This window comes from Sphaeramia orbicularis, chromosome 7 (genome assembly GCF_902148855.1).
Source record: "Sphaeramia orbicularis chromosome 7, fSphaOr1.1, whole genome shotgun sequence".
In the NCBI taxonomy this organism is placed as follows: domain Eukaryota; kingdom Metazoa; phylum Chordata; class Actinopteri; order Kurtiformes; family Apogonidae; genus Sphaeramia; species Sphaeramia orbicularis.
In genome coordinates this window covers 3,531,479-3,557,011 of record NC_043963.1, presented here as the reverse complement: position 1 = coordinate 3,557,011, position 25,533 = coordinate 3,531,479, and the positions used below count along the sequence as shown (strand labels likewise).

General features: G+C 36.7%; 1 protein-coding gene across 2 annotated transcripts in view; it reads left to right on the top strand.

Annotated features, from left to right (window-relative positions):
- Positions 1 to 23,751, top strand: part of arih2 (ariadne homolog 2 (Drosophila)) — a 35,339-nt gene extending 11,588 nt beyond the window's left edge. For both annotated transcript variants that reach the window (XM_030138886.1, XM_030138888.1), the window contains exons 3-15: positions 5,878 to 5,945; positions 6,161 to 6,233; positions 6,436 to 6,577; positions 9,561 to 9,682; positions 11,214 to 11,323; positions 13,006 to 13,123; positions 13,231 to 13,281; positions 13,613 to 13,634; positions 14,976 to 15,127; positions 16,667 to 16,810; positions 18,831 to 18,899; positions 19,049 to 19,174; positions 21,836 to 23,751. In XM_030138886.1, coding sequence (XP_029994746.1) covers positions 5,878 to 5,945; positions 6,161 to 6,233; positions 6,436 to 6,577; positions 9,561 to 9,682; positions 11,214 to 11,323; positions 13,006 to 13,123; positions 13,231 to 13,281; positions 13,613 to 13,634; positions 14,976 to 15,127; positions 16,667 to 16,810; positions 18,831 to 18,899; positions 19,049 to 19,174; positions 21,836 to 21,907 — 1,269 coding nt within the window. In that variant the 3' untranslated portion in view covers positions 21,908 to 23,751. The remainder of the gene's footprint in view (positions 1 to 5,877; positions 5,946 to 6,160; positions 6,234 to 6,435; positions 6,578 to 9,560; positions 9,683 to 11,213; positions 11,324 to 13,005; positions 13,124 to 13,230; positions 13,282 to 13,612; positions 13,635 to 14,975; positions 15,128 to 16,666; positions 16,811 to 18,830; positions 18,900 to 19,048; positions 19,175 to 21,835) is intronic.
- The last annotated feature ends 1,782 nt before the right edge of the window (positions 23,752 to 25,533 follow it).

The window sequence follows — 25,533 nt, the reverse complement described above, 5'->3', positions numbered from 1 at the left end:
TAAAATGTCTAGAAGTTTCACTCTGAGATCTGGTAGTGATGCACGAGTCGTGTTTTTTCAACCCGCGGGGGCTTTTGTGGAATTATTTGATCCAACCCGCCCCGCAAATAAACTGACATTCTTTTGACCGACCCCAACCCAACCCGTCAGTAACCCACTGATGTGCGCATCACTAACGTATGGGACAGAACACACCCCCATATAATACCTGGACGGACCTGTCCATAGACCGGCTAGATATGGACATAGATGTCCATACTATTAGAACTACATAGAACTGTTAAATCAGAGAGAATCACACTCTATCTCACAGACTTCTGTTGATCTGATGGAAAATGAAAACCATGGAATGTTTTGCTCTTGTGTAAAGACATAAAAGGTTATAGTGTGACTGGTTTGAGTTAACCTTGAATATTTCAACACTAAAAATTAGGGGTGGGAATCTTTTATTCTCTCACAATTCGATTCGATTCCGATTTTTGGGGCTACGATATGATCCAAAATCGATTTTTGATTCAAAACAATTTTTGATTCAAAATGATTGCATTCCTACTGATTTCTGCTTCAGTCTATAGGTGTGCAAAGGATCCTCATGATCTACTCCAGTCTGCTTTGGAAGACAGAATGACAAATGCAGACATTCAGTTGTCTTTTTCACATTTATTCAGCTTTAAACATTTATCCATGCTTGGCAGGAGTTTGGTTTGGCACAGCAGTGTGCGTTGGTTGTCCTCTGGTGTCTGACTCTGCACCGTGTCCTTAAACTCTGGTGATGCAGCTGACAGACTGAGCTCATCCAATCGCATTGTATGTGCCGCCAGTTTAATGCATTTGGTGTGCTATACGTACGCATTTTCATCCTTTTGTGTTATTTTACACCATTGGATGGCATGTCAATGCACTAGCCACTAATCGCGCTAGCCGCTAACCCTACCTCCTCCATTACTTTCCTCTTAGTTTTGGTGCTTACCGCACATGCGTATGTTCCAGAACCGGCTGCGTGATGATGTCAGGATGATGTTACAAAACGGAGGCAGACTGCCGGCGGATTTGTTTTATTTTTTAAAATCGATTTTGGGACATTTTAAATTGATTCTGAATCGTAGTAAATGAGAATCACAATTTTTATATGAATTGATTTTTTTGCCACACCCCTACTAAAATTATACATAAAACACAGTAAAACTTAGTTCTAAAACCATGCATAAATCACTGAACTAAGAACATACATATAAAACACCATCAATAATTTAAAAGGTACTAAAAGTATAACAGCAATGTTCCTTAAAAGCATCTTATAGCAGTATCTCTACATCCACATTTATCCTTTTGCCATTTATTTAAAATAACTTTAAATGTATTTACAGAGACTGGCTCCTTCAGTTTGGTCTCCTTCTGTAGGTTGTTCCAGGCAGTAGAACCAGAACATTTAAATCTTTCTTTCCCAGTTCTGTTCTGACTTTTGGAACATATAGATAAAACAGATCCTGGGACCAGAGACTGTAATTATTGAAGTCATTCCAACAGATGCAGATCAGTAAATATGATGGAAGCAGACCTAAAATAAAAAATAGACAAAAGAACACCAGAGTATTAGTCTGCGTGTAAAAAGATCTGTCCATCCAACTGGAATGTATAAATGTTATAAACTGATGTAAGAAGTACCAAATATGCCTCCATTTTCTGTCAGTATAAGGTGTTTAAACCTGGTTTTCACTCTAAAACTGTGTTAGATTTGCAGATTAAAGGTGTGTTTGTAATAAATCAGACTGTAGTTCCAGTGATGGTTTGTCCTGGACAGACGTCACCATTATGAACAGTTCCTCCTGTACTTGACTCAGAGTTCTGTTTTCCTCTGTATGTCTGCAGAGGACTGTGCTGACGGTGCTGCTGTTTTTGCACCAACACCTCACAGTTACACAGAATCACCCATGGGAGCAGCTCAGCACAAACACAGTCTGTCTGCACAACTGAAGCAGCTCCCACCAGACTGACTGCTTCCTGACGCTCCAGGGTCAAAGCAGGGAGGGGTTCTACGGCTGCATTCACACAGCACGTCTTAATGCATGGTTCAGATTTTTTGGTGAAATTCGATTTTTTTGCGTGTTCATTCATATTGTACATTAAATGCGACTTCTATCAGTTTTGAATCTGAACTGAATGTGACCCTGAAGTGACCCACATGCACAAAAGAGGTCCTGATGTAACACGTGACCACGCAGACACACACTGTGTTTACAGAAGGAAATATGAAGGCATCTCCTCTTGGCAAAGAATTGTGATGTTTGTTGCATTTCAATGACGTAAAGGTTGAATAAATGCGACGTGGCCGTTCAGACTGAAGTCGGATTAGAAAATATCAGATATGTATCAGATTTAGGACCACATATGAAAGTGGTCTGGGTCAGATTTAGGACCACATATGAAAGTGGTCTGGGTCAGATTTAGGACCACATATGAAAGTGGTCTGGGTCAGATTTAGGACCACATGTGAAAGTGGTCTGGGTCAGATTTAGGACCACATATGAAAGTGGTCTGGGTCAGGGTCAGATTTAGGACCACATATGAAAGTGGTCTGGGTCAGATTTAGGACCACATGTGAAAGTGGTCTGGGTCAGATTTAGGACCACATATGAAAGTGGTCTGGGACAGATTTAGGACCACATATGAAAGTGGTCTGGGACAGATTAGTGCTGTTCAAACTGTCTTTAACAGATCAGATACAGGTCACATATGGGTGAAAAAATCAGATCTGGTCCACATTTACCTGCATCTGAACGTAGCCTTAGTTGTTCTAAACCAAAGGGTGTCAAACATAAGGCCCATGGGCCAGAACTGGTGCTCCACATGGTCCAATCCGGCCTGTGGATTGAATTTGCAAAATGCAAAAATTACACTTAAGATATTAAGTTAATGGTGTTGAACTGGTTTTAGTTCATGTTCCACATTCAGTCCAATATGATCTAAAGTAAAATAATATCATAATAACCTATAAATAATGACTCTAAATTTTCCTCTTGGTTTAATATGAAAAAAAATTACATTATGCCTGTAAATAATGTCGACTCCAATTTTTTCTTTGTTTTAATTATGAAAATATGGACATTTACAAACTATGCTTTAACAATAAAATGTGAATAACCTGAAATGTGTAAAGAAAAGTGTAATTAGTGTAATTCTACCAGTATTCTGCCTGTTACTAAATGTTTTGTTCCTTTGTAGTTATGATCTGTAATGCACATGTGTAAATGATGAGTTGAGGCATAATATTGTTAAAATTCCACTTAATTTTCTTAAGAAATTTCTTTTTTTTTTTTCAAGTTATTTACATCTTTTTGTTTGGATAGTTTGTAAATGTAAATATTTTCATAATTTAATGTTATTTTTTTGCAGAGAATCATGGGGAATTGTCATTATTTATAGGTTAAGGTATTATTTTACTAGTCTGATCCACTGGAGATCAAACTGGGCTGAATGTGGAACCGTCCCTGATCTACACCATCTGAATCACTGACTCTGAACTCCTCAAACCTAGAAACTCGATGCTTTATCTGCTTGTATTGTGTAATAATTTCACAGTAAAAGACTGAGTCACACCAGCCTTTTATAAATAAATCAGTGTGTGTCTAGTTTGTAAAATCAAACACAGTCCACAGTGATCTCACATTTGCAGTCATCAGTGAAGCTAAAAGTGTGTGTTCACAAGATGACAAAGCTGCTCTGTGGCTGTATTTCTGAGAAGTGGATCATTTGTCACAGTTTCTCATCGATCAGATAGTCAACACGATGCATCATCTCTGTAGGGTTTCTCTGACGACATGTTTGGGTTTATTTAAGTGACTTTGGCCCAGTTTCAATTCTCATTTTCACCCCTCCCTCTTACCACTCCCCCTTGGCCCTTGCACTTGGCGCTACCCCTTTAAACAGAGTTGCAAGGGGTAGTGGTGTAAACATTCCTCTGTGAAATGGTCCAACCCCTCCAGACCTGTTACATCATCGATGATGCTATAAACAGATGCAACAACTTTGTTTGTGACAGTATTCTCCATGTCGTCAGCAGCTGGAACTGTCTCTGTTCCATGGGCATCTTTTTATGTCTATCAACCCGCAAACAACTGAAATGTGATCTATGACACATTGAAACAGCATTAAATGGTCGATCAAACGATTAAGTTAGTGTTAAGTGTTTCTTTCATCACTGCTGCACTTTTTTGCTGTGTTTACCTCCATCTGACCGATGATTCAAACAGAATTATGGGAAAGTTCTCAGACCCCTCCGTTTGTTGTGTAGTCCTGAAAAATCTCCGTTAGAGGGTCAAACAGCCCTCCCCCTTAGCCCTTCCCCTCCGACTCATCGAGAATCGGGACACCCCTACCACTTCACATGAACGAGCAAAATGGAGGGGTAGGGCTAAGGGGGAGGGGCCGTGATGTGAGTTGGGATTGGGCCTTATTCAACTTGAGAAATCATTATTGGTGATAATAGTTGAATTTGTGTGTTTTGAATCTATCCTCTATCTCGTGCAAAATTCAGAAATCTTTTTTTTTCCTGGTGTGTCCACACATACCACACTGTGTTTGATTTAAACTCTTCTTCTTGTCTTGTTGTAACATCCATCAACATCCGTTTTTTTTGTTCACATGACTGGAGTTGCACAAACAGGTCTTTCCATTGCAGGTTTGCATGATATACCAATTTTGCCACATCCGAAAAACCACCTTTGCAAGCGCAAAAACTTTTCATCGAAAAATGAGAGTTTTGGTGAAATTATTATTTTTCCATTAGGTACATTTTTATGCACAACTTATTTTCACACAGTTTGAGGATCAATGGAAAAGTGACTTCAGGGCAAAGTCAAAGGAAGGATAACATCTGGTCAAAAAAATTAAATGACAATAATCTACACCAAACTTATATTTTTGGGTAGGAAATTGCTTATATTTTCAGGAAAATGTGTTTTGAAATGAAAAAAAAATGTGAGTAGTTTTGTGAGTGTGAATGTTTGTAAAGTGACCCAGTTTAGTGCCGTCATTCTGGGTTCATTTTATAAACTCTATAAATAAACAACATTTATTCCAAATACATTGATATTTGACTATTTTATTATTTATGTCATATTCTAAACACACAGTGTTTCCAATTAATAAATGCATATATCTATGCAAAATAATTTGAATATAATGTTAATATTATTTGTATGTTGTAAATATTGTAGATAAATGTATATGATACTGATAATTGAAATAAAAAATGTTTCATTTGATATTTACTTTTGTTGTCCATCCGTGATGCTGACATTTCTCTAAACTCTTTCTATGTAGGTTTGATCTAATATTTTTTTCCTCTAACCAATTATTGGGTTGTAAAATAGGGGGTTTAAGGTTTACACTGAATACATTTGAGGATGAAAATTTCAGAGGAACTTCACTTTGGAGAACTTTGGATTCTTGCAAAAAATAGATGTTAATTTTTTATCCATCTGTGACGCAGTAGTTTTTGATATTTTTCATTTGAAAATATTTGAAACTAAATTGAGCCTGTGAGTCTGTTTAAGATGGCATTTAGAAATGTACAGTTATGTGGAATATTTGTCTGAAACTTCTCTGGTTCAAAAGTTATGAATCAAACAGTAGTGGGCGGTCCATCTGTGATGCCCTTGACCTCATCCTTCAGTATATTTATCTGTGAAAGCAGAGGCAGATGTTGTGTGTAATCTAAAAGTGTATCCCTTCATTTTGGTCATTTTTCCCATGGTTTCAAACATTGCGTTCAGTATCTTTTATTGTATCATAGTTGGAATGTCCAGTGTCATGACAGTGATATGAGACAGTTTGTACAAATAAATGTTACATGTTCATTCTCTGTGTTTGTTCCAGGTTTTACCAGCGGTAGCAAAACTGGTCCTGGTGCATTTTCACTGGCAGGTTCAACAAATTTTGGACAGGTACGCTCCCAGTAGTTCATGTTTTGACCTCCTTTCCTTCTCTTCACGCCTCTTTGTTATTACCCGGCATGGTCACGTCCTCTTCTTTGACACTTTAATGGGTTTGTTGTTGTTCCGTGAAGCAGCTTCAGCCTCGGTTCTGTTTTCACCTCATACATGGGTTCTTTCGGTTCTGTGTGTTTCTAAATGTTTGGTTTTGTTTGACTCTGGTGCAGATATAAGTCCAACTCATCTCTGCTGTTGTCAGACGCTTTGGTTCAGCCCAGCAGCTCCTCCAGATCTGTCACTGTGAGTTACACCAACTCTGCATCAAAGCTGTGTGTGTGTGACGCTGCTGTCGTCCTCGTTTCTGGACACAGTTTTTACCTAAACACACACACACACACACACACACACACACACTGCATCTGGTTGGATTGAACAGATTTGTGTATTTGAGTTGTGTGTCCTCGTGTGTGAAGGTGATGTGTGTTCTTTTTGTGTGTTTCAGGCCCCTCAGTCCCTCCAGTGTGGTGTGTGTCTACAGGTCGTACGGAGAGACTCCCTGCTGGCACTGCCCTGCCAGCACTCCTTCTGCAAAGCATGCTGGGAGCAGCACTGCACTGTACTGGTCAAAGACGGCATGGGAGTGGGTGAGTAGTGGGTTAGTGTGGGTCTGTGTGTGTGGGTCTTAGTGTATTTTTGTGTGTGTTTGTGTTTCTGTGCAGGTGTCTGTGTATTTTGTGTCTGTGTGTCTCACAGTGTGTCTTTTGTGTGTCTCTGTGTGTTTGTGTATCAGTGTGTTTCTATGCAGGTCACTGTGTGTGTCTTGGTGTGTGTTTTGTGTGTATGTGTGAGTCTGTGTGGATCTCTGTGTCTCGTAGTGTATCTTTTGTATGGGTCTTAGTGTGTATTTTGTGTGTGTGGATCTTGGTGTGAGTCTGTGTGTCTCATAGTGTGTCTTTTGTGTGGGTCTTTGTGGATCTGTGCAGTGTGTTAAAGACAGTTTGAACAGCACTAATCCGACCCAGACCACTTTCATATGTGGTCCTAAATCTGACCCAGACCACTTTTATATGGGGTTGTAAATCCGATACATATCTGATGTTTTACAATGCAACTTCAGTCTGAACGGTCAGGTCGCATTTATCCGACCTTTATATCATTGAAATGCGACAAACGTCACAATTCTGCGTCCCAGGAGTGTTACTTCTGTAAACACAGTGTGTGTCTGCATGGTCTCGTATTCCATCAGGACCTCTTTAGTGCATGTGGGTCATTTCAGGGTCACATTCAGTTCAGACTCAAAACTGATAGAAGTTGCATTTAATGTGGAATATGAATGAGCACACAAAAAAATTGTATTTCAACAAAAAAAAATCAAAATTGTGCATTAAGAATGTGAACGTAGTCTGAGTGTGTGTCTGTGTGTTTTAGTGTGTCTTGCGTGTCTCTGTGCAGGTCTTAGTGTGTCTGTATGGGTCTTTGTGTATCTGTGTTTCTGTGCAGTTCCATGTGTCTGTGTGTGTCCTAGTGTGTATGTGCAGTTCTGTGTGCCTTTGTGTATCTGTGTGTATCTTTGTGTGTCTTTGCAGTTCCATGTGACTTTGTGTGTCTGTGTGTGTCTTTGTGTGTCTGTGCAGTCTGTTGGCTGGTCTGTGTGTGGCTGTGTCTCACTGTGTTTGACTCAACAGTGTGTGTATCTGTTTTTTGTGTCCCTGTGTTTTTCTACTGGATTCCTCTGAACGTTGTTGTAACCTTTGGCTCACAGCTGAAGGGGGTCGACACACACAGGCCTCAGGTCCTGTCTGGGACCAAACATCTTCCATAAGTTTGTGAAAAAGTTGGTCAAACGGGCTGAAGGGGTTCAGGAAAAACCAAGAAAAAATGAACAGAAACATCATTTCAGATCACGTCTTTACTGAAACACATAATAAATTAAATTCCATTAGTCGTGTGTGATGCTTTACATGTTGATTTTACATCAGTTCGTCTTACTTATTACCCAGAATGCCTCTGGTTCTTGTGTATAGTTGGATCCTGGATTCTGTTTGTAAAGACAGGAAACACTGGAGTTCCTGGCAGCTGTTTGTGCACAGCTCCATATTTATTTACATGTTTCTGAAGGATGGAAAATCAGAACCATAACTCTGGAGCTGGGGGGGGTGGGGGGGGGCTGTAATATGAGTGTGGATGACTCCCATCTGGTGTAAATGATCAGGCAGGTGTGTTCCTACGGTAATGTCCTAATGGTTGGACAGGATGCAGTTTTATCAGCGCAGACGGTTTATTTTGCAGTGTTTGTATGTGTTGAAATGCAGACGGTTCATAGTGAATGTGTTCTGTCTGTTTGTGTCTTTACTCTGCTCGTCCTTGCTGCTTTTAAAACCATGTGTGTGATGCGTTCGGTGACTTCTAGCCAAGTCCTTCTGAGCCTGATAAGAGTTTCTTTATCAGCCGGGTGAAGGACGAGTCTATGAGGACACGTGACCCCGGTCTAGTTTGTGGGTCACTGTAACACACAAACCCTGTCAGACTGAAGGATGATGGGAAATGGGGTCAGAAGCATCTGTTCAGCCTCAGGAAACTGTCTGAGCTCCAGGCGGACAGATCTCTGACGACTGGTTTATAGACCTTTTATTGAGTCCATTATCACATTTTCTTTCATTTGCTGGTTTGTGTCATTCAATCTGAAACAAAAAAACCCATTGATCAGGAAAATAAATGTCAGCAGTAAAATCATTGGTACTCAGCAAAATTCTGTCAGAACTACAAAAACCAGGTGTTAAAGAAGGTAAACTCCAACATGTCTGCCAGCGCTCACCCTCAAACATCAGCCAAAACCAACAGATCCAGATTCTTCTTCATACCCTCAGCCATGTCTATGCTCAACCCCATACAGCACAGGTAGCATTAGCATCAATTTACATTGAATTAACCCATAGATGCACAAGTGGGTCAAAATGACCCAGTGAAGTTGTTTTCTTCTAACATCTTTGGAATGAAAAGTTATTGTTTCATATTCCAGGTATTCCTCAAAAAAAGTGTTACTGATGTCATGCCATTTACATTTTCACTTATCTTTTATAGATTTTATGAAGCTTTAGTTTTTCTATTATTACCCCAAGCTTCTGTATTTATGTCGAAATGACACCCATTCATTTACAATAGAATTACACCTGAACCTGTGATTCATTCAGCAGTAAAACCAAAGGACTCACTAAATGGTTGTTGACATTGTTCTATTTCTGTTATATACTATATGTTATTACGATATATACTTGGCTTTTCAGGTTTTCAAAATATTTCAAAAAATTTTTTAATCATTAAATGTTAAAAGAAAAAATATTTCAAGCAGGAAATCATTCTTTTGTAGACCAAGATCTAATACAAATGATTATTTTTAACATGACAAAATGACAAAAGTGTCATTAAACATGTTGATTTTAACATTTATGGAAGAGTTTAGGGTCCAGACACTCAGACATCAAAGGGTTAAGTATGTGTGTTTATGATTGTTGTCTTATGGTCTCACCTTTTTATTGTCATTGTTGTTTTATTACTACTGTGGCAGAAACTATCACCCCCCCCCCCCCCCGCAGGTGCTGACTGGACTCTGTCTGTGTTTGTGTTCAGGTATCTCGTGTATGGCTCAGGACTGTTCCCTGCAGATGCCTGAAGACTTCGTCCTGCCGCTGCTGCCAGGAGAGGAACTGAAGGACAAATACAGACGCTACCTCTTCAGAGACTATGTCGAGGTGTGTTTACTCAGAGGCTGCATGTTCACAAATGAGAAGAAAAAGCTTGTGCTCAGAACAAGAATGGGTTTTATGTCCAAAAAGTTCACCTTTGAACACAACCGTCAAAGTTTTAGATCACAGGTGTTAAACATACGGCCCCTCGGTCAAAACCAGCTCACCAAATGGTCCAGTCCAACCCAGGGGATGAATTTGTGAAATGTAAAAATTACACTGATATTAATAACAAGGGGTGTAGGAAAATATCGGTTCTACAATATATTGCGATATTTCATTTCACAATACTGTATCGATATTAAAAAGTACTGTATTCATATTTTTAGGTATTCATTCAAATGCAGATATTGTGGAGGTTCATTTTTGTTTTTTTTGTTTATATTTCATTCATTATTATTTAACACTCTTTTATTAAATAATGTTAGTCCCTTTGCTGGGATTGCACAAAAATAATGTTGTGATGTTTGTTCCGAACTAATAGAACATGAACATTAGAACAGGATCTTAAACTGTAATGTCTGTAAAATATAGTTTAAGTTTGAACACAGGACCATTTTGTGATATAACATTAGATCCTGTTGTAATCAAATAAAAATGTGTTCAGTATTTGTGCATATTTCCGGTGTAATTCAGTGAGATTTTTTTATAACATCAAAGATCCAAAAAAGCTTCACTCTCATTACCTCAGCCTTGTTGGAGGTCGTGTGGTGAGCAGGATGTGGGTCATGCACATGTTTTGTGGCAGTGCACAAAATTATCCCAAAATTGGAATAATATCAGTGAAGAACTGGGGAAAATATTTAGATACGAACGACCAAGGACACGTTCTGTGCTATATTTGGGTCATTTAACTGGAAAACACATAATAAGTAAGGATAAATGTTTGATTAAAATCCTCTTGGTAGCGTCTAAAAACGCAAATGGTGTAAAGAGGGACACCCCCCCCCCCCCCCCCCCAGAGGGCCCCCCTACCCTAAATAATTAGAGAGACATTGTCGAAGAAATTCACAACATGGAGAGACTTACATATATCATAAGACTACAGCAAGCAGCATGGGAAGATCAATGGGAAAAAATGGACAATATACAGGACGACAACTGACACTATGTTCTAAATGTTTGTGTTGTAAAATTTCAAAAATTAAACCATAAAATATAATAATAAAAAAAATTAATAATGACTCCAAATATTCTTCTTGGTTTAATGTGAAAAAATATTACATTATGCCCATAAATAATGACAGTTTTAGTGCAAAAAACCCCATAAAGTTATCAAAATATTTACATGAACAAACCATCCTTTAATAATAAAATGTGAACAACCTGAGATGTTTAAAGAAAATTACCTTGTATTGATTATGGATAGAACATGAGATTCAGGGACACTGGTTCTATTTTTAGTTATTGAAGTGACGTTTAAAACCTGATGTCCTTCTGAGCGGTCATGGATCCACAGGAGGACTGAACTGATGTCCTCGTCAGCGCGTCGTCCGTCTCCGTCCTGGTGCTTCAGTGTGTTTCCTGTGTCTTGCAGAGTCACTTCCAGTTGCAGTTGTGTCCCGGCGCAGACTGTCCCATCGTCATCAAGGTCCAGGAGCCTCGGGCGCGAAGGGTTCAATGCAGCCGCTGCAGCGAAGTCTTCTGGTACCGCCATGCATTCACTCAAACACAACCTGAACAACTACAAAGCAAAACCTTCAGGCGTCAGTACACACAACATTACACCGAGAGTTTGAGCTCCATTTAAACTGGTTTTATTAGTAACCCTTCAAAGACCTTTGTGTCTCCGGTGACACGTTTAGCATTTCACATCATTCAAACGACCGTAACTCCTGAACCGTTCTTCCTATTGACAAAATCCAAACATCGTCTTTTAGCTGAGATCGGGTTCTTTCTATTGTTCTAGAACACATTAGGGTAGAGGTCTGCATTAGCTGAGGGGGAGGGGTGGAAGTGGGCGGAGCCAAGTGCAGTCAGTCAGATAAAGATGGAAGATTTTTATTACTTTTAGCAGCATTTAAGTGAGATTTTAGTGGTGGATTCTCATAAATAATTGTATATAATAGTAATAGTGCTGTTCTGGAGTATTTTACTTGTGTGTTTTACCTTTTTTCACTGTTTTTATCTGTGTTTTTTCCAGTTTGTATAGTTCATTAATAGTTGTATTTTATCTGTAAATATTCTATAAATGTCTGTATATGTGATAGTGCTGTTTTGGAGTCTTTTTTTTTTTTTTATCAAGTTTAGCTTTTTTTCACCTTTTAGTCACTGTTTTATCTGTGTTTTTGCAGTTAGTATTGTTCATTGATAGCTTTATTTAAGCTGTAAATATATAAATGTATGTACATTTATATGTATATGTAAATCTATATGCAGAGAGCTATTCAAGGCAGAAATAGATGCAGTGTCTGTAAACAGGGTTTCTGCAGGTCATTAAAAAGCATTAAAACTCATTAAATAGATTTTTTGAAAATTAAGCCCTTAAATGTCATTAAAAAGCATTAAATGTGATTGTCCAGAGGCATTAAAAAATTAAATACACTTGATGGAAAAAGCTATTGTTATTCACGATTTATTTTGATTCTATAAACATTTAATAATTTTGATCTGAAGTATAGTGTAATGATTGACAGGTGGAACACTTTAATTGACGATTGTTTATGGCCAATAAACGAAGTCACAACACTGAATGCTTGGAATACAACGTGCTGTGAGTGTGCTCACGCTGTGGTGAAGGAGCGGAGGGAATATTAGCAAATGTGGGAAAAATGGGAAAATGCACGTTTTGAGTAGAAGTGATTGGAGGAGGAACTATAGAGAACCTGGTTAAAGCCTGTGGACGGTACATGTATATATATATAAAACTATATATAAAAGTGCATCTGCAGTTGGACATGGGCATTGAGTTTGTTTAAATTGGCATTAAAAAGGGCATTAAAAAGCATTAAATTAGATTTGTTGATACTTGCAGAAGCCCTGTAATAGTGATAGCGCTGTTGTAGAGTCTTTTTGTCAAGTTTAGCTTTTTTTTCACCTATTTTTCACAGTTTTTATCTGTATTTTTGCAGTTAGTATTGTTCATTGATAACTTTATTTAAGCTGTAAATATATAAATGTATGTACATTTATATATAAATGTAAATCTATCTGCAGAGAGCTATCCAGAGCAGAAAGAGATGCAGTTTCTGTAAAAGAAGCATGAGCCTAATCTTTAACACACTCTAATATCTACATGTTCTGTTTGTAGATGAAATCCATCCTCTGTTATAATTGTTGTTGTTTCCGGTGCATAATGTGATCCTGTTTCTTCTTCTTCTTCTTCTTAGTTTTAAATGCCGTCAGATGTACCATGCACCCACGGACTGTGCAACAATCCGTAAATGGCTGACCAAATGTGCAGACGACTCGGAGACGGCCAACTACATCAGCGCACACACTAAAGACGTACGACGCATCGGCACAGATTTACACAAACAAACCAACACAGCAGTCACTCTGATTCAGCCGTAGGTTTGTGTTCCACACTGATCTGGTGTTTGTGTGTCTTTCAGTGTCCTAAGTGCAATATCTGCATTGAGAAGAACGGCGGGTGCAATCACATGGTGAGTCAGAGCTGAAAATCACACATTCTCAGAACACAGGAAACGCTTAAAATATCTTCACATTTTCAGAGCTGGTGTCTTCAACTTTAATATTTCAACAGTCGGTTTGATCTGATGTGTGTTACCTGTTGTACACCTCTGTCCTCACGTTGTGTAGCTGTTTGTAGATGACACCACATGTGTTGAATCAGACTCTAACTGTTCTGAACTCCAACCTTTATGTGCATTTTAGCACAGATTCATTCACTTACACTGAAACACGACTGACAGCTGTTGTTTTTCTCAAGTTTCTGCGTCACTAATTTGACTTCCTCATCTGTTTTTGTTTCAGCAATGCTCCAAGTGCAAACACGGTATGTAGTTTGTTTTTTATTTTGAGTTTAAAACCAAAAATGACAAAGAAAAACTAAGAAGAAAAAAACATATTCGAAAAGGGGCGGGATGAAGTGCAGTTTATATAATCTCATGCAAACTCCACAAAATAACTTCAAAATATTACACGTATCAAAAATAAACTGTCCAAGCCTATATACGTTATATTCACTGTATATTATAATACATTACTCATAATCTTACTTGAGGGATGGGATTAAATAAGTTTATACTTCTTTTTACTCCTTTTCAACCATGTAAATTCAGATTTGCTCGTACTCAAAGACAGGTGCTGTTCATTTAAATGTTATTTCGGTTTTGTTTTATTTTGTTTCTTTGCATGTTAGAAAGAAAGAAAGAAAATCATATAATCAGTGGTGTACTGGTCCCTGGAGAAGTGGGTATACTCTCAATTAAGCCGTCTTTTTTTTTTTTTTTTCCTTAAAGTAATCCAGAAAAACACCCTGTTAGAAGCAGTGACATGTCAGACTACTCTATTTATTTTACCCAAAAATCCATCAGTAGTATTTGCTCACTCTTATAAAATTATCATGATTTGATCAGGAGCAGTTTGTAGGTTTTACTGGAAACACAAGCAGCTGCATGAATGGAAATGGATTCAACATGAGGCAAACATAGGAGAACGTTAGCCTTTCATACCGTTAGCCTTTCATAACATTAGCCTACTCACACAGTTTAACTATTGGTGACAAAATCTCTCCTTTAAATGTGCAGTCATATGTCCAGTAGTTTAAAACAGTGACTTATTCTGAAACCACCTTAAAACTGACCTCAGAATTATGGATTCCATCAAAGTAGCATCAATATCCATGTCATTGTACTGACAAAAACAGTGCTTTTAGTCATTCAATTGTTTTCTTTTCTGTCTGTTTTAGTCACATGACACACAGGAGTTAGTACTGGATTACAGAACCATTGTTTTTGATGACTTTTGATGGTCTAATAATTTTTTTCCGTTTTTTCATGATTATGCACAACACTTTGGGGCAGTAGTGTCTGTTTTTAAATGTGCTGTAAAAATAAATAAACCTTGACTTTGACCTAACCTCTGCATCTCCAAGGAAAAAAACTATTTTCTAACAAGATATAAAATGTAACTGGCATCAAAACTTTTCTTCTCAACTAAACTATGACATAAAATATCCATAAACTCAAACAGTTCAATGTGCTTCTTTCATTTTCTTTCTACTCGTGTGGTTGTTCCGTCAGGTTTCACCACCTGTGGTTTTTGTTCTTTTCTGTAAATTAATCCATCGTGTTCAGACCATTTCATGCGTCTTTGTCATCTTTTTTCCGGACAGACTTCTGCTGGATGTGTCTGGGCGACTGGAAGACTCACGGCAGCGAATACTACGAGTGCAGCCGCTACAAAGAAAACCCTGACATAGTCAACCAGAGTCAGCAGGCCCAGGCCAGAGAGGCACTCAAAAAATACCTCTTCTACTTTGAGAGGGTGAGCAAGAATCTGACTGAGCTCTGATTTAACACTGATAATCTGATAGCACTGGTCTACAACGTTTTAGAAATGGTCTGCTTCAGAGATTAAATCTGCTAAAGGTTACTTTTTTTTGTTTAATAACTTCATTATTTTTCCATATCAACAACACTGACATCATTAAAGCGCTTCTTACAAAAGGTGTGAACTTGCATCGCTATCGACAGTATTCAAATGTCAACTTTCATTTGAGATTGGGCTCTTTCTATTGGTCTAGAACACGTTAGGGTAGAGGTCTGCATTGGCTGAAGGGGAGGGGTGGAAGTGGGCGGAGCTTACAGCAGCAGAGTCCAGTCGGTGAAAGAGAGAAGATTTTTATTAATTTTAGCAGTGTTTTAACAAAGTTTTAGTGGTGAATTTTAGTAAATAATTGTACATAATAGTGATAGTGCTATTTTGGAGTGTTCTGCTAGTGTGTTTTACTTTTTTTTTTCAGTTTTTATCTGTATTTTCCAGTTTGTGTAGTTCATTGATTAGTAAGTAAATAAATGTTATTTATATTTTTCACAGATAAAATCACAAAGTGCTTTATAGTTAAGAATAAAATGTTAATAAACGCTTAAAATAAAATAAATTAAATGTCATACATACACCAGGATAAAAACAAGACAGAGTACAAAGAAACAGACAGTAACACATGCCCGTAAAACATCAACCTGGACTAAACGCCTGCCTAAAAAAAGTTTTGAGCTCCATTTCTTTCTTTCTTTCTTTCTTTCTTTCTTTCTTTCTTTCTTTCTTTCTTTCTTTCTTTCTTTCTTTCTTTCTTTCTTTCTTTCTTTCTTTCTTTCTTTCTTTCTTTCTTTCTTTCTTTCTTTCTTTCTTTCCAGTTCATACACAGATGCAGTGTGTGTATTTGAATCAGATGATGGATGTTTTTGTCAGTGAAATGAGCGGCTCTGTCTACAACTAGACACAAAGTGAACACAGACTATCAACAGGATCCAAATGACACCAAAGAACCAAAAAGAAAATGAAGAACATGGACACAATGATCTAGAACAACTACAATGGATCAACACATGGAAAATAGATTAACGTTTATTTCTATAATCTCATAAAATTTCGTTCTGAACATTTACAGTTGTTTTTCATAATAAATATGATAAAAAAGCAAGCCCATTTTTTTGACAGATATTGACAGTTATGTTCTTCCTGAAAAAAGGTGCAAAAGAAACGGCAAAAAAAAAGACATTTTCTAGATAGATAGATAGATGCTTTATTCATCCCATAGGGAAATTTACAGGTTCCAGCAGTATCCACAAGTTAAAAAACAAACAGTAGTAAAAAAACACAATCGTAAAAAACACTTTAACTTTCCAAAAACACTTTAACTTTCCAACACTTTTATTACAAAAACAACATAAATAAATCTAGGCCTGTTTATAATGGTCGTCCTTATAGGGTTAGAAAATAAAATCTGTGCAGTGAATCCTCTTTTATTCCCTCGTTTTTGTTTTTTTTCCTTATGCGTTTGTCTTCTCTCTTCTTCATCAGTGGGAGAATCACAACAAGTCTCTGCAGTTGGAGGCTCAGACGTACCAGAGGATCCAGGAGAAAATCCACGAGAGAGTCATGAACAACCTGGGAACCTGGATCGACTGGCAGTACCTGCATAACGCCGCCAAGCTACTGGCCAAGGTACGGGAGTGAACGGAGGAGGGAAGGGGATACGAGTGATTTATGAGTAAATGTTAGTCTGAACAGGGAGGAAACAAACAAGGAGTGGGTCATCAGTTCAGAGTTTAGACGGCAGTGTTCATCCATGATGGAGGAATCAAACCTTCAACAGCCTCTGGACACAAGCTCAGCACAGATTTAATCACAAAACAGACCAGAAAGAGTTCATTCATATTCATTAAACATAGCACAAAATATTGGTTTTAAGTTAAAGATTAATGTTTGGTTTTATTGGAGTATTCAGATCCTAAAGGGTTGTAATTTCAGTGAACAGTTTAATGATAAAATAAGAAAATTCGAATTATTGTTGGATAATAGGGTCAAAAATGTCATTTTCACATCTTTATTTCCTTATAATTACCTCCGCCAAGGAGGTTATGGTTTTGCCGGCGTTGGTTTATCTGTCTGTCTGTCCATGTGCAAGATAATTCAAAAAGTTATGGAAGGATTTGGATGAAAATTTCAGGAAATGTTGATACTGGCACAAGGAACAAATGATTAAGTTTTGGTGGTGATCCGGGGGGGTTGAGGGGGGGCACTGATCTGCCATGGTGGAGGGCTTTTCTAGTTTTGTTTGTTTTGAACTCTGGGAGTAAAAAAACAAAACCAAGATGGAAAATCAGTGGATACGGACGTGGAAAAAACACATCTGTATCCTCTGATTTAGTGCTTATTTTATTTATTTTTTATTATTTTAATTGTTGCTTTTATTATTATCAAGATGAGAATGATGTAGGTGATTGTGGTTTTCAACTCTTCATGGTCAGAATGTGTTTTAGTTGATGGTGTAAACAAAACATTAACCTTAAAGCTGATAATCATAGATGCTCATCTTTAATGAAAATAATCATGATATAAGAATAAATAATGATAAAATATGGAGATTAGAAATTGTTATTTTTTTCCCGTAAAGTTAATTTAAGTATTTTTCCTTTAAACACAATTGAAAATGGCAAATTCTGACTCTGTATCAGACATTTGTCCACATACAGGCCTTCTAGTCCTGGAGGAAATATATGTTAAAATAATTAAGTAACGCTCATTTCTACATCTGTTAAACATTCATGTCAAAGTACAAACTTAGACTCAATGCTGTTGGTATGGATCAGTATTTTCTGAAATTCTGTACTAAGTATTATTATTATTGTTGTTATTATTGCCATTTTATTATAATTATCATTAGTAGATCTGCTATTATTAATTTCTCTGTATATATCTATATATATATTTACCTACCTACCTAGCATATTTTAACATAATTACCTCCACCAGGAGGTATTGTGATCACTTTGCTTTGCGTGTTTGCTTGTTTGTTTGTTTGTTTGTTTGTTTGTGAGCAAGACAACTCAAAGTTATGGACGGATTTTTGTGAAAATTTCAGGAAATGTTGATACTGGCACAAGGAAGAGATTATTAAATTTTGGTGGTGATGGGCTGGGGGGGGGCAGATCTGTCTTGGTGGAGGACTGCGCTTTCCAAATGCTTTTCTTGTTACTTATTTATTTTTATTATTAGGCAAGGCAGTTTTATTCATAAAGCACCATTCATTAGCAAGGCAATTCAAAGTGCTATACAAAGGCATAAAATTACAATAAAATCATAGAGAATAAAACATTAAACTAAAGGAAAGGGCAGAAAAGATAAAAACAAAGGTGGAAATTAAAACAGGAATAAGACATAGTTAAAACAGTCTTGACTAAAATTAAGAATTTAATGTTAAATCAGTCAAAACAGTTGATTAGTACTTAATTATTTACTTCCACTAATAGTTTCTACTGTGCGATTGCCTGTTTTTCACTACAGTTTATTTATTTACACACAAAATTACTTAGTTATTATTTGTTATTAGTATTTTCTTGTACTATTTGTTATTTATACATTCATGTGTTGTGCTGCTACTGGAACATTCATTTCCTGTGGGTTCAGTTCAATTCTGTCTAATCTAATCTAATCTATGTTGTGTGTTTTTTGTGGTGTCCAGTGTCGCTACACACTGCAGTACACCTACCCCTACGCCTACTACATGGAGTCCGGGCCACGCAAGAAACTGGTGAGAAATAAACACGTCTGCTGTATTTTTACTTCATTACACAACTTAGACAGACCATAATAATAGAAGAGTGATGGGAGTTTGGTCCTGTTGTGTTTGAAACGCTCATGACTGGCTCTGTTTGTCTTTGTCACTCGTCTTCGGGGCAGTTCGAGTACCAGCAGGCTCAGCTGGAAGCAGAGATAGAAAACCTGTCGTGGAAGGTGGAGCGGGCGGACAGTTACGAGAGGGGCGTGGTCGGAGGCGAAGGCGAGCTCAGCGCCAGCGACAGAGGGGTAAGAACACAGAACACAGACACAGTAGAACCGTGGAGAGACAAGCTGTGGCGCCACCTGGTGGTTCAGAAACAGACGGTTTGGACGCCGGTCGTTTACAATCTGGTTCCAACTATGTTGGGTTTCTGGAGCAGGAAGTGACCATATTTGGATAAAAGGGGAGGAGCTACAGGAGTGTGAGGGGTCACAGGTGAACTAATGCTAAATGTTAGATTACTGACTTTAAAACAGACAATTTAAGCATGAAATCACTGTCATTTTACATATTGTTTGATTAAATAACAGATGTACACAGTCCAACAAGCTGTCAATCACACCTGTCAATCAAAGTCTGACATCACAGACAAAGCATCCATCAGAATCAGAATACTTTATTAATTCCAGAGGAAACTGTTGTGTTACAGCTGCTTCATACAAGTATCATAAAAGTAGCAGGAAAGAAATGATCAGTACAAAAGATACACAGTACTGTGCAAAAGTTTTTACTACATTTACTGTAGTATGAACATACTTTACTGTAGTATGTACACACTTTACTGTACTGTAAATAAATGTGCACGTTCATTTCAATGCTGCAAAACTAATCTAAAGGATGCCTAAAACTTTAAACAGTAGTGTGTGTGTGTGTGTGTGTGTGTGTGTGTGTGTGTGTGTGCATGTGTATACGCATTAAAACAGAACAGTAATTTGTAGTAGTTACAGATATTATCAATATAAGTCAAAGAAATGTACATAAATAAGAGTGTAAAAGTATTGTTGTGTGTAATCTGACATAAGATATGATTAACAGAGAAAAAATATAAAGTAGAACCACATCACTGATTAGAAAATCCAAATAAAACAGATGAAACCAGAATGAGTCCTGGGGGGGGGGGGGGGTCACAGACCTAATATTTTCACATAGAAGTTGACTGGGAGTCTGTGGAACCAGGGGGTGGTTAAACAGGTTTAATGAAAGACCACTCAGAGGGAGACTGTGCAGGTGTACGACTGACATGGAATGGGATTTGAAAGGAGCAGGAATCACTGTTTTATGTCCAACAGTTAAAATATACTGTCTTTATGGAGGTGGATCACAGTCATTCATCACCAATGTGTGATGGGACTGAAGCCTTTTGTGTTTGTTGCTGAGCTCTGCCCCCAAGTGGTCAAAAACAGAAGAACAGGACTTTTAATGATGGGAAAGTAGAACCAGGCTGGAGTCTGAGTTCAACTGTTTTAGTCCAGTCTTTATTTTAGTCCAGTCTAAAGTAACGCTGCTCCAAACATAAAGTACAAGTGGTTTTAGTTGTACGTTTGTTTAGACGAATGACTAGTTTAATGAGATTTAGTTTTATAAGAAAAGTCTTGATTTATTGAAGCTGAATAAGTTCTGAAAGAATGGTTTTCTGGAGCCAGAGTAAGAATGTGATCTGCTCCATTTGGTAAATCACTTAAGTTTTTATTAAAATTTTAGAAACACAGTCACAAAAAAAACGAAACCAACCTTCTTGGGTTCGCGACATTATTTTCACATTCTTCAGTCCTTCCATCATTCCAGGTTCTGTAAACAGTCCATTTGGTCCATTTTTGGTCCATTTTTGCTTATTGTTATCTCAGTTTGTGAGTTCTTTTTTCCATTGTACACTACAAAAAGTTAAGGATATTTAATTTTTTTTGTCATTTTTGCCATTTGTAAATAAAACTATGTCTGGTCATTAAAAAAAAATGTGTTTCAATTCACAAACAAAGAAGTAAAAAGCGCTGTACAAGAGTCCTGACTGAAAAAAATAGCCCCAAAATTAAAAATATCCTTAACTTTTTGTGTGGAGTGTATATTTTCCTTCTAGGCGTGTAACGAAATGAAAATTTCATATCACGGTTATTGTGACCAAAATTGTCACGGTTATCATTATTATCGCGGTATTGTTGAAATGTGCTCAAAAAGTACTAATACACACACTGAAATAATTTAACCAAGTTGTATTTTGGAAAAAAAAAACAACAACAACAAAAAAACCAAATAAAATAATTGGCACAATGCACTTTCTGTTGCAGAAACAGTCAAGTATTAACCCTTAGTGGTCTGAGCCTATTTTGTCCATTTTTCAGTCCTTTTGATTTTGCCTTTATATACTATATAAACAAATGTTTACCATACCCATGTTTGGGATCTTTTTTTCAGCACAACTTCATCTATATCATCTGTCTATTATTTTTTCACTTTAACCTACTATAAAAACACAAAAGGACAAAAAAACACCAAAAAATATAAAATCCGTTTTGAAAAATGTATATACTTTATTGCATAAATAACACACAGATGTTTAACAAACCTTTTCAAAGACTTTAAAAGTGAATATTGGTTCCAAATATTAGGTATAGAAAATTAAAATTGTAATAAATTAAAACTATACTCAAATATTTGACATAAAAGCAGATCTTTACATCTGCGTTTTCTCTGGAAAAGTGTGGTAATCAAACATGGTTATCATGATAATTAGAGTTTAAACGGTAATACTGACCATCTGCAATTTTACCGCGGTTTATCGTTATACCGGTAATCGTTACAACCCTAATTCCTTGTATAATTTCAATCCGTCGGTCCTCTGTTGGTGCTTCTGTCTTTCCCCACTTCTTGCTCTTCATCGTCTTTACGTTCGACCGTTGTCTTTGTTTCAGGATCTGGAGAATCAGATGCACATCGCTGAGCAGAGGCGACGCACGCTGCTGAAGGATTTCCACGACACCTGAGGCGCCATCGCGACTGCAAAGCACCAGCATCCTCCTCCTCCTCCTCCTCCTCCTCCTCCTGCTCTTCCTCCCCTCGGTGCAGCTTCTTCTCGACACTCGCTCATTGGCTTCTTTTTCTTTTCCTCCCTCTCACTCCCATAATGCTGCAGGGTCACACAATGGCACCGTCGTATCTCCACCTCCTCTTCCTCCTCCTCTTCATCTTCATCGTCGTTCACCGCGATTACACTCTAAACTTCTCTGCAACTTTTCAGACATAATCAAAGATCTCAGAAGACCAGGTCAGCTCTTAGACGTTTAGTTCAAATGTTTGAGGAATCCTGAAGCGAATGGATCAGAATAAGACGAGGTAGAGGAGATAATAGTTAGATTTTTGCATTTTTTACATCGATTTGTCAAAAAAAAAAACACACACAAAGTGAACATTTACACACATTATAATTCGCATCAACTTTCCTCATTTGCATCAGATTAAATTGAATCCATGTTTTCAGATTTAAAGTGACGGCTCGCGTAGTTCTTTAAGTTTATACATTGATTTTTTCCATCGTGAAAATAAATCTGATGTGTTTATTGTGGAAGAAACGGCCCCATACTCTTAAAAAAACAAAAAAAACAAAGTATAGTATTTTCCTACATATGATGCATGTTCATGTACACAAGATACTAAAGATTAAGATGTATGTGTGTGTGTGTAAATGAAACTTTTTTAGATTCAGTTGCCTCCGTTTCACAATAAACACACATTCGTTTCCGCCGTCGCTGAAACAGAAAACGCTGGGGTTTGCGGTTGTTTTTTAACGCTGTTTCCACGCCTCAGTTTGATTTAGTTTGATACCAGGTTCATTCTTATTTTGAGGTGATAAAAGCTCATTTTCTTAAACATTTGTTGAATTATTTTGATAATAAATCTGCTTCGTTATAAATATTTTACTATCCCCAGATCTAGTTTTATATTATTATGAGAATAAACTCATTTTCTCCTGTTTTGACTCGTTATCATAGTCTGAAGAGTTAATTATCAGAAACTCTAATTATTTCATTTATTTAATGTCTAATTATCAGTCTCATTATGTCCAGATGAAACTCATTTGCTCCTGATCTGAAATTCCAGATAAAGTTCGTTCCCTCCAGTTAATGGATGATAATAATATAATTATTCATTAACAAGATCTAACAGGTTTCTTATCTTAAGCTCTGATTATTTTGACTTAATTATTTATCTCATTATTTTGACAAAAAAACTTATTTTCTCATATTAATGGATTATTGTTGAACTATCATAAAATTCATTATTTCCTTAAATCTCCAGTTAATGATAAGTTTATTATCGCAAGATCTGATAATTATTTCATTAATTTGAGATCTAACACTGAATCTCATTATTTAAAGTCATTTTGTCAAGATCTAATTATTTCATTATCATCCATTAACAAGGACACACCTCTTATATTCAGCTCTGATCATTTTGACCTAATTATTTATCTCATCTTGACCAAAAACTTGTTTAACTATCATAAAATTTAATTAAATCAAGCTCTGATTTTGTATTTTTATCTCTAAATAAAGCCTGTTCCCTCCTGTAAATGGATGATAATCAAATAATTATCCATTAACAGGATCTAACACGTTACTTTTCTTGAGCTCTGATTATTTTGACTTAATTATTTCATTACGTTTACACAAGACGTTTTCTCATATTAATTGATTATTGTTTAATAATCTCAAAATTCCAAATAAAGCCTGTTTTCTCCTGTTAATGATAAGTTTATTGTCTCAAAGATCTGATGATTATTTTGTTAATTTGAGATCTAACACTTACTTAAGAGGATTAGGGCCACTGGGAAAAAAAAAATTAAATTAAGGTCCAATATGTATATTTTTTTTATATTTGACTAATCTCAGAACAATAAAAAAAAAAAATTAATTAAAACACTCATAATTCTGAGAAAAAAGTCAGATTTCTGAGGTTTAAGTCAGAATTCTGCCCTTTTTCTCAGAGTAATAAAAAAAATATACTGGATCTTATTTAAATTTTTTCCAGTGGCCTTAATCCTCTGCCGTAAACAATCGAATTTTTAAAGTCTTTTTTTTTTTTTTCTGTCAGGATGAAGCTGATTTTTTTTTTTGTCTCGTCTCCTTCATATGATCAAACACAGTTCAATCATTTTCTCAGGATGATTCTCTCTCGTTATTTGGAGAAAACAACCTTTTTGTTTTCGTGATGCAGCCACATAAATGTAACTACTATCATGAGGAAAATGGTTTCAGTATTTAGAGACGAATAAATAACAAACCTGTGATTTCTTGACAGAATAAGCATAAGCGTCTGAAACGCTGTCACTCCTTGTCCTGTTTCATCGCCGTTATGGACTCCACTGGAAGCTTTCGCGTCTCCGGTCACATGACAAAGTTGTTTTGAAGCATCGAGTGTAGCCCCGCCTCCGTCTGACACTACAGCGCCACCTCTCGCCACGGCATGCGCACACGGCCACGCCCCCACGGCCACGCCCCCAACACTCCGCAGCAGAGAATAAACCCTTAACTGTTTGATTTGTCTCCTCATCCCTGAACTCCTGATTTTTTTTTTCTTTCTCCGCTTTTCATCCACTCACTTTGTTTTGCTCCTTTTTTCTTTTCTTCTTCTTCTTCCTGCTCACATTGTTCACTTTTCTTCTGGAAAAATGGCTGTTGATAGATAGATCGTTTAAAAAAATTTAAAAAAGAAAAAAAATACCAAAAAAATTGCTGTAATTTTCAACGGTTGTACATTAATACAGAAATAGAGTTACTGAGAGAGTTTTTAAAACCGGACCTCGTCTCTTGTGTTTTTATTACACATTATGCAAACACAGTAACAGAATTTAGTTGACTTCAGTTTTTTTCATTCGTTTTTGGGGTTTTTGTTAATTTTAAAATTTTGCTCATTTTTAAAATTCTGTTGCTTATTCTGTTCATTTTAATATGTTCGCTTTTGTAAATTTTACTTTTTTGGTAAATTTTTCTATCCATTATATTTATTAGTTTGTTCATTTAAGTTTATTTTGTTCATTAATTTATTTTTTACATTACATTTTTCTTAATTTTGTTTTTTATTCCTTTTAAAGTCATTTTACTCGTGTTAATTTTTTTTGTCAATTTTTTTTTTTATGTTGTATTTATTGTTTTCTTTATTTTTTTCATTTTGATCAGTCTGAATATCTGTGATGGCGCTGAAAACCCCTTAACATGTTGAATGCCAAAGCTTGACAGGTGTAGCCACAGTAACCGAGGGGGGTGGGGCTTAGCCTAGAGGGGGTTAGAGGTGATCTGATAAAAATGGCCTAGTGACCCAATTTGAGGTCTGACCCTGAAAATGAGACCTTATGAAATTAATTAAAAGTCCTTTAATTCTTTAAACAAAGACACATTTTCTAAATATTGAGGGAGTGAATCCACTGCATCAACTGACAGATGGGGGGGGGGGGGTATAACAATAAAAAATAAAAACAAATTAACAAAAAAACAAAATGAACTAGTGCTCTTGATAAAAGTTGAAATCAGTGGGAACATGTGGGTCTTTGAATGAAATGAAACTTTTCTGAAATGATCACTTGACTGTTGATGCTTTAGATGAACTCAGATGA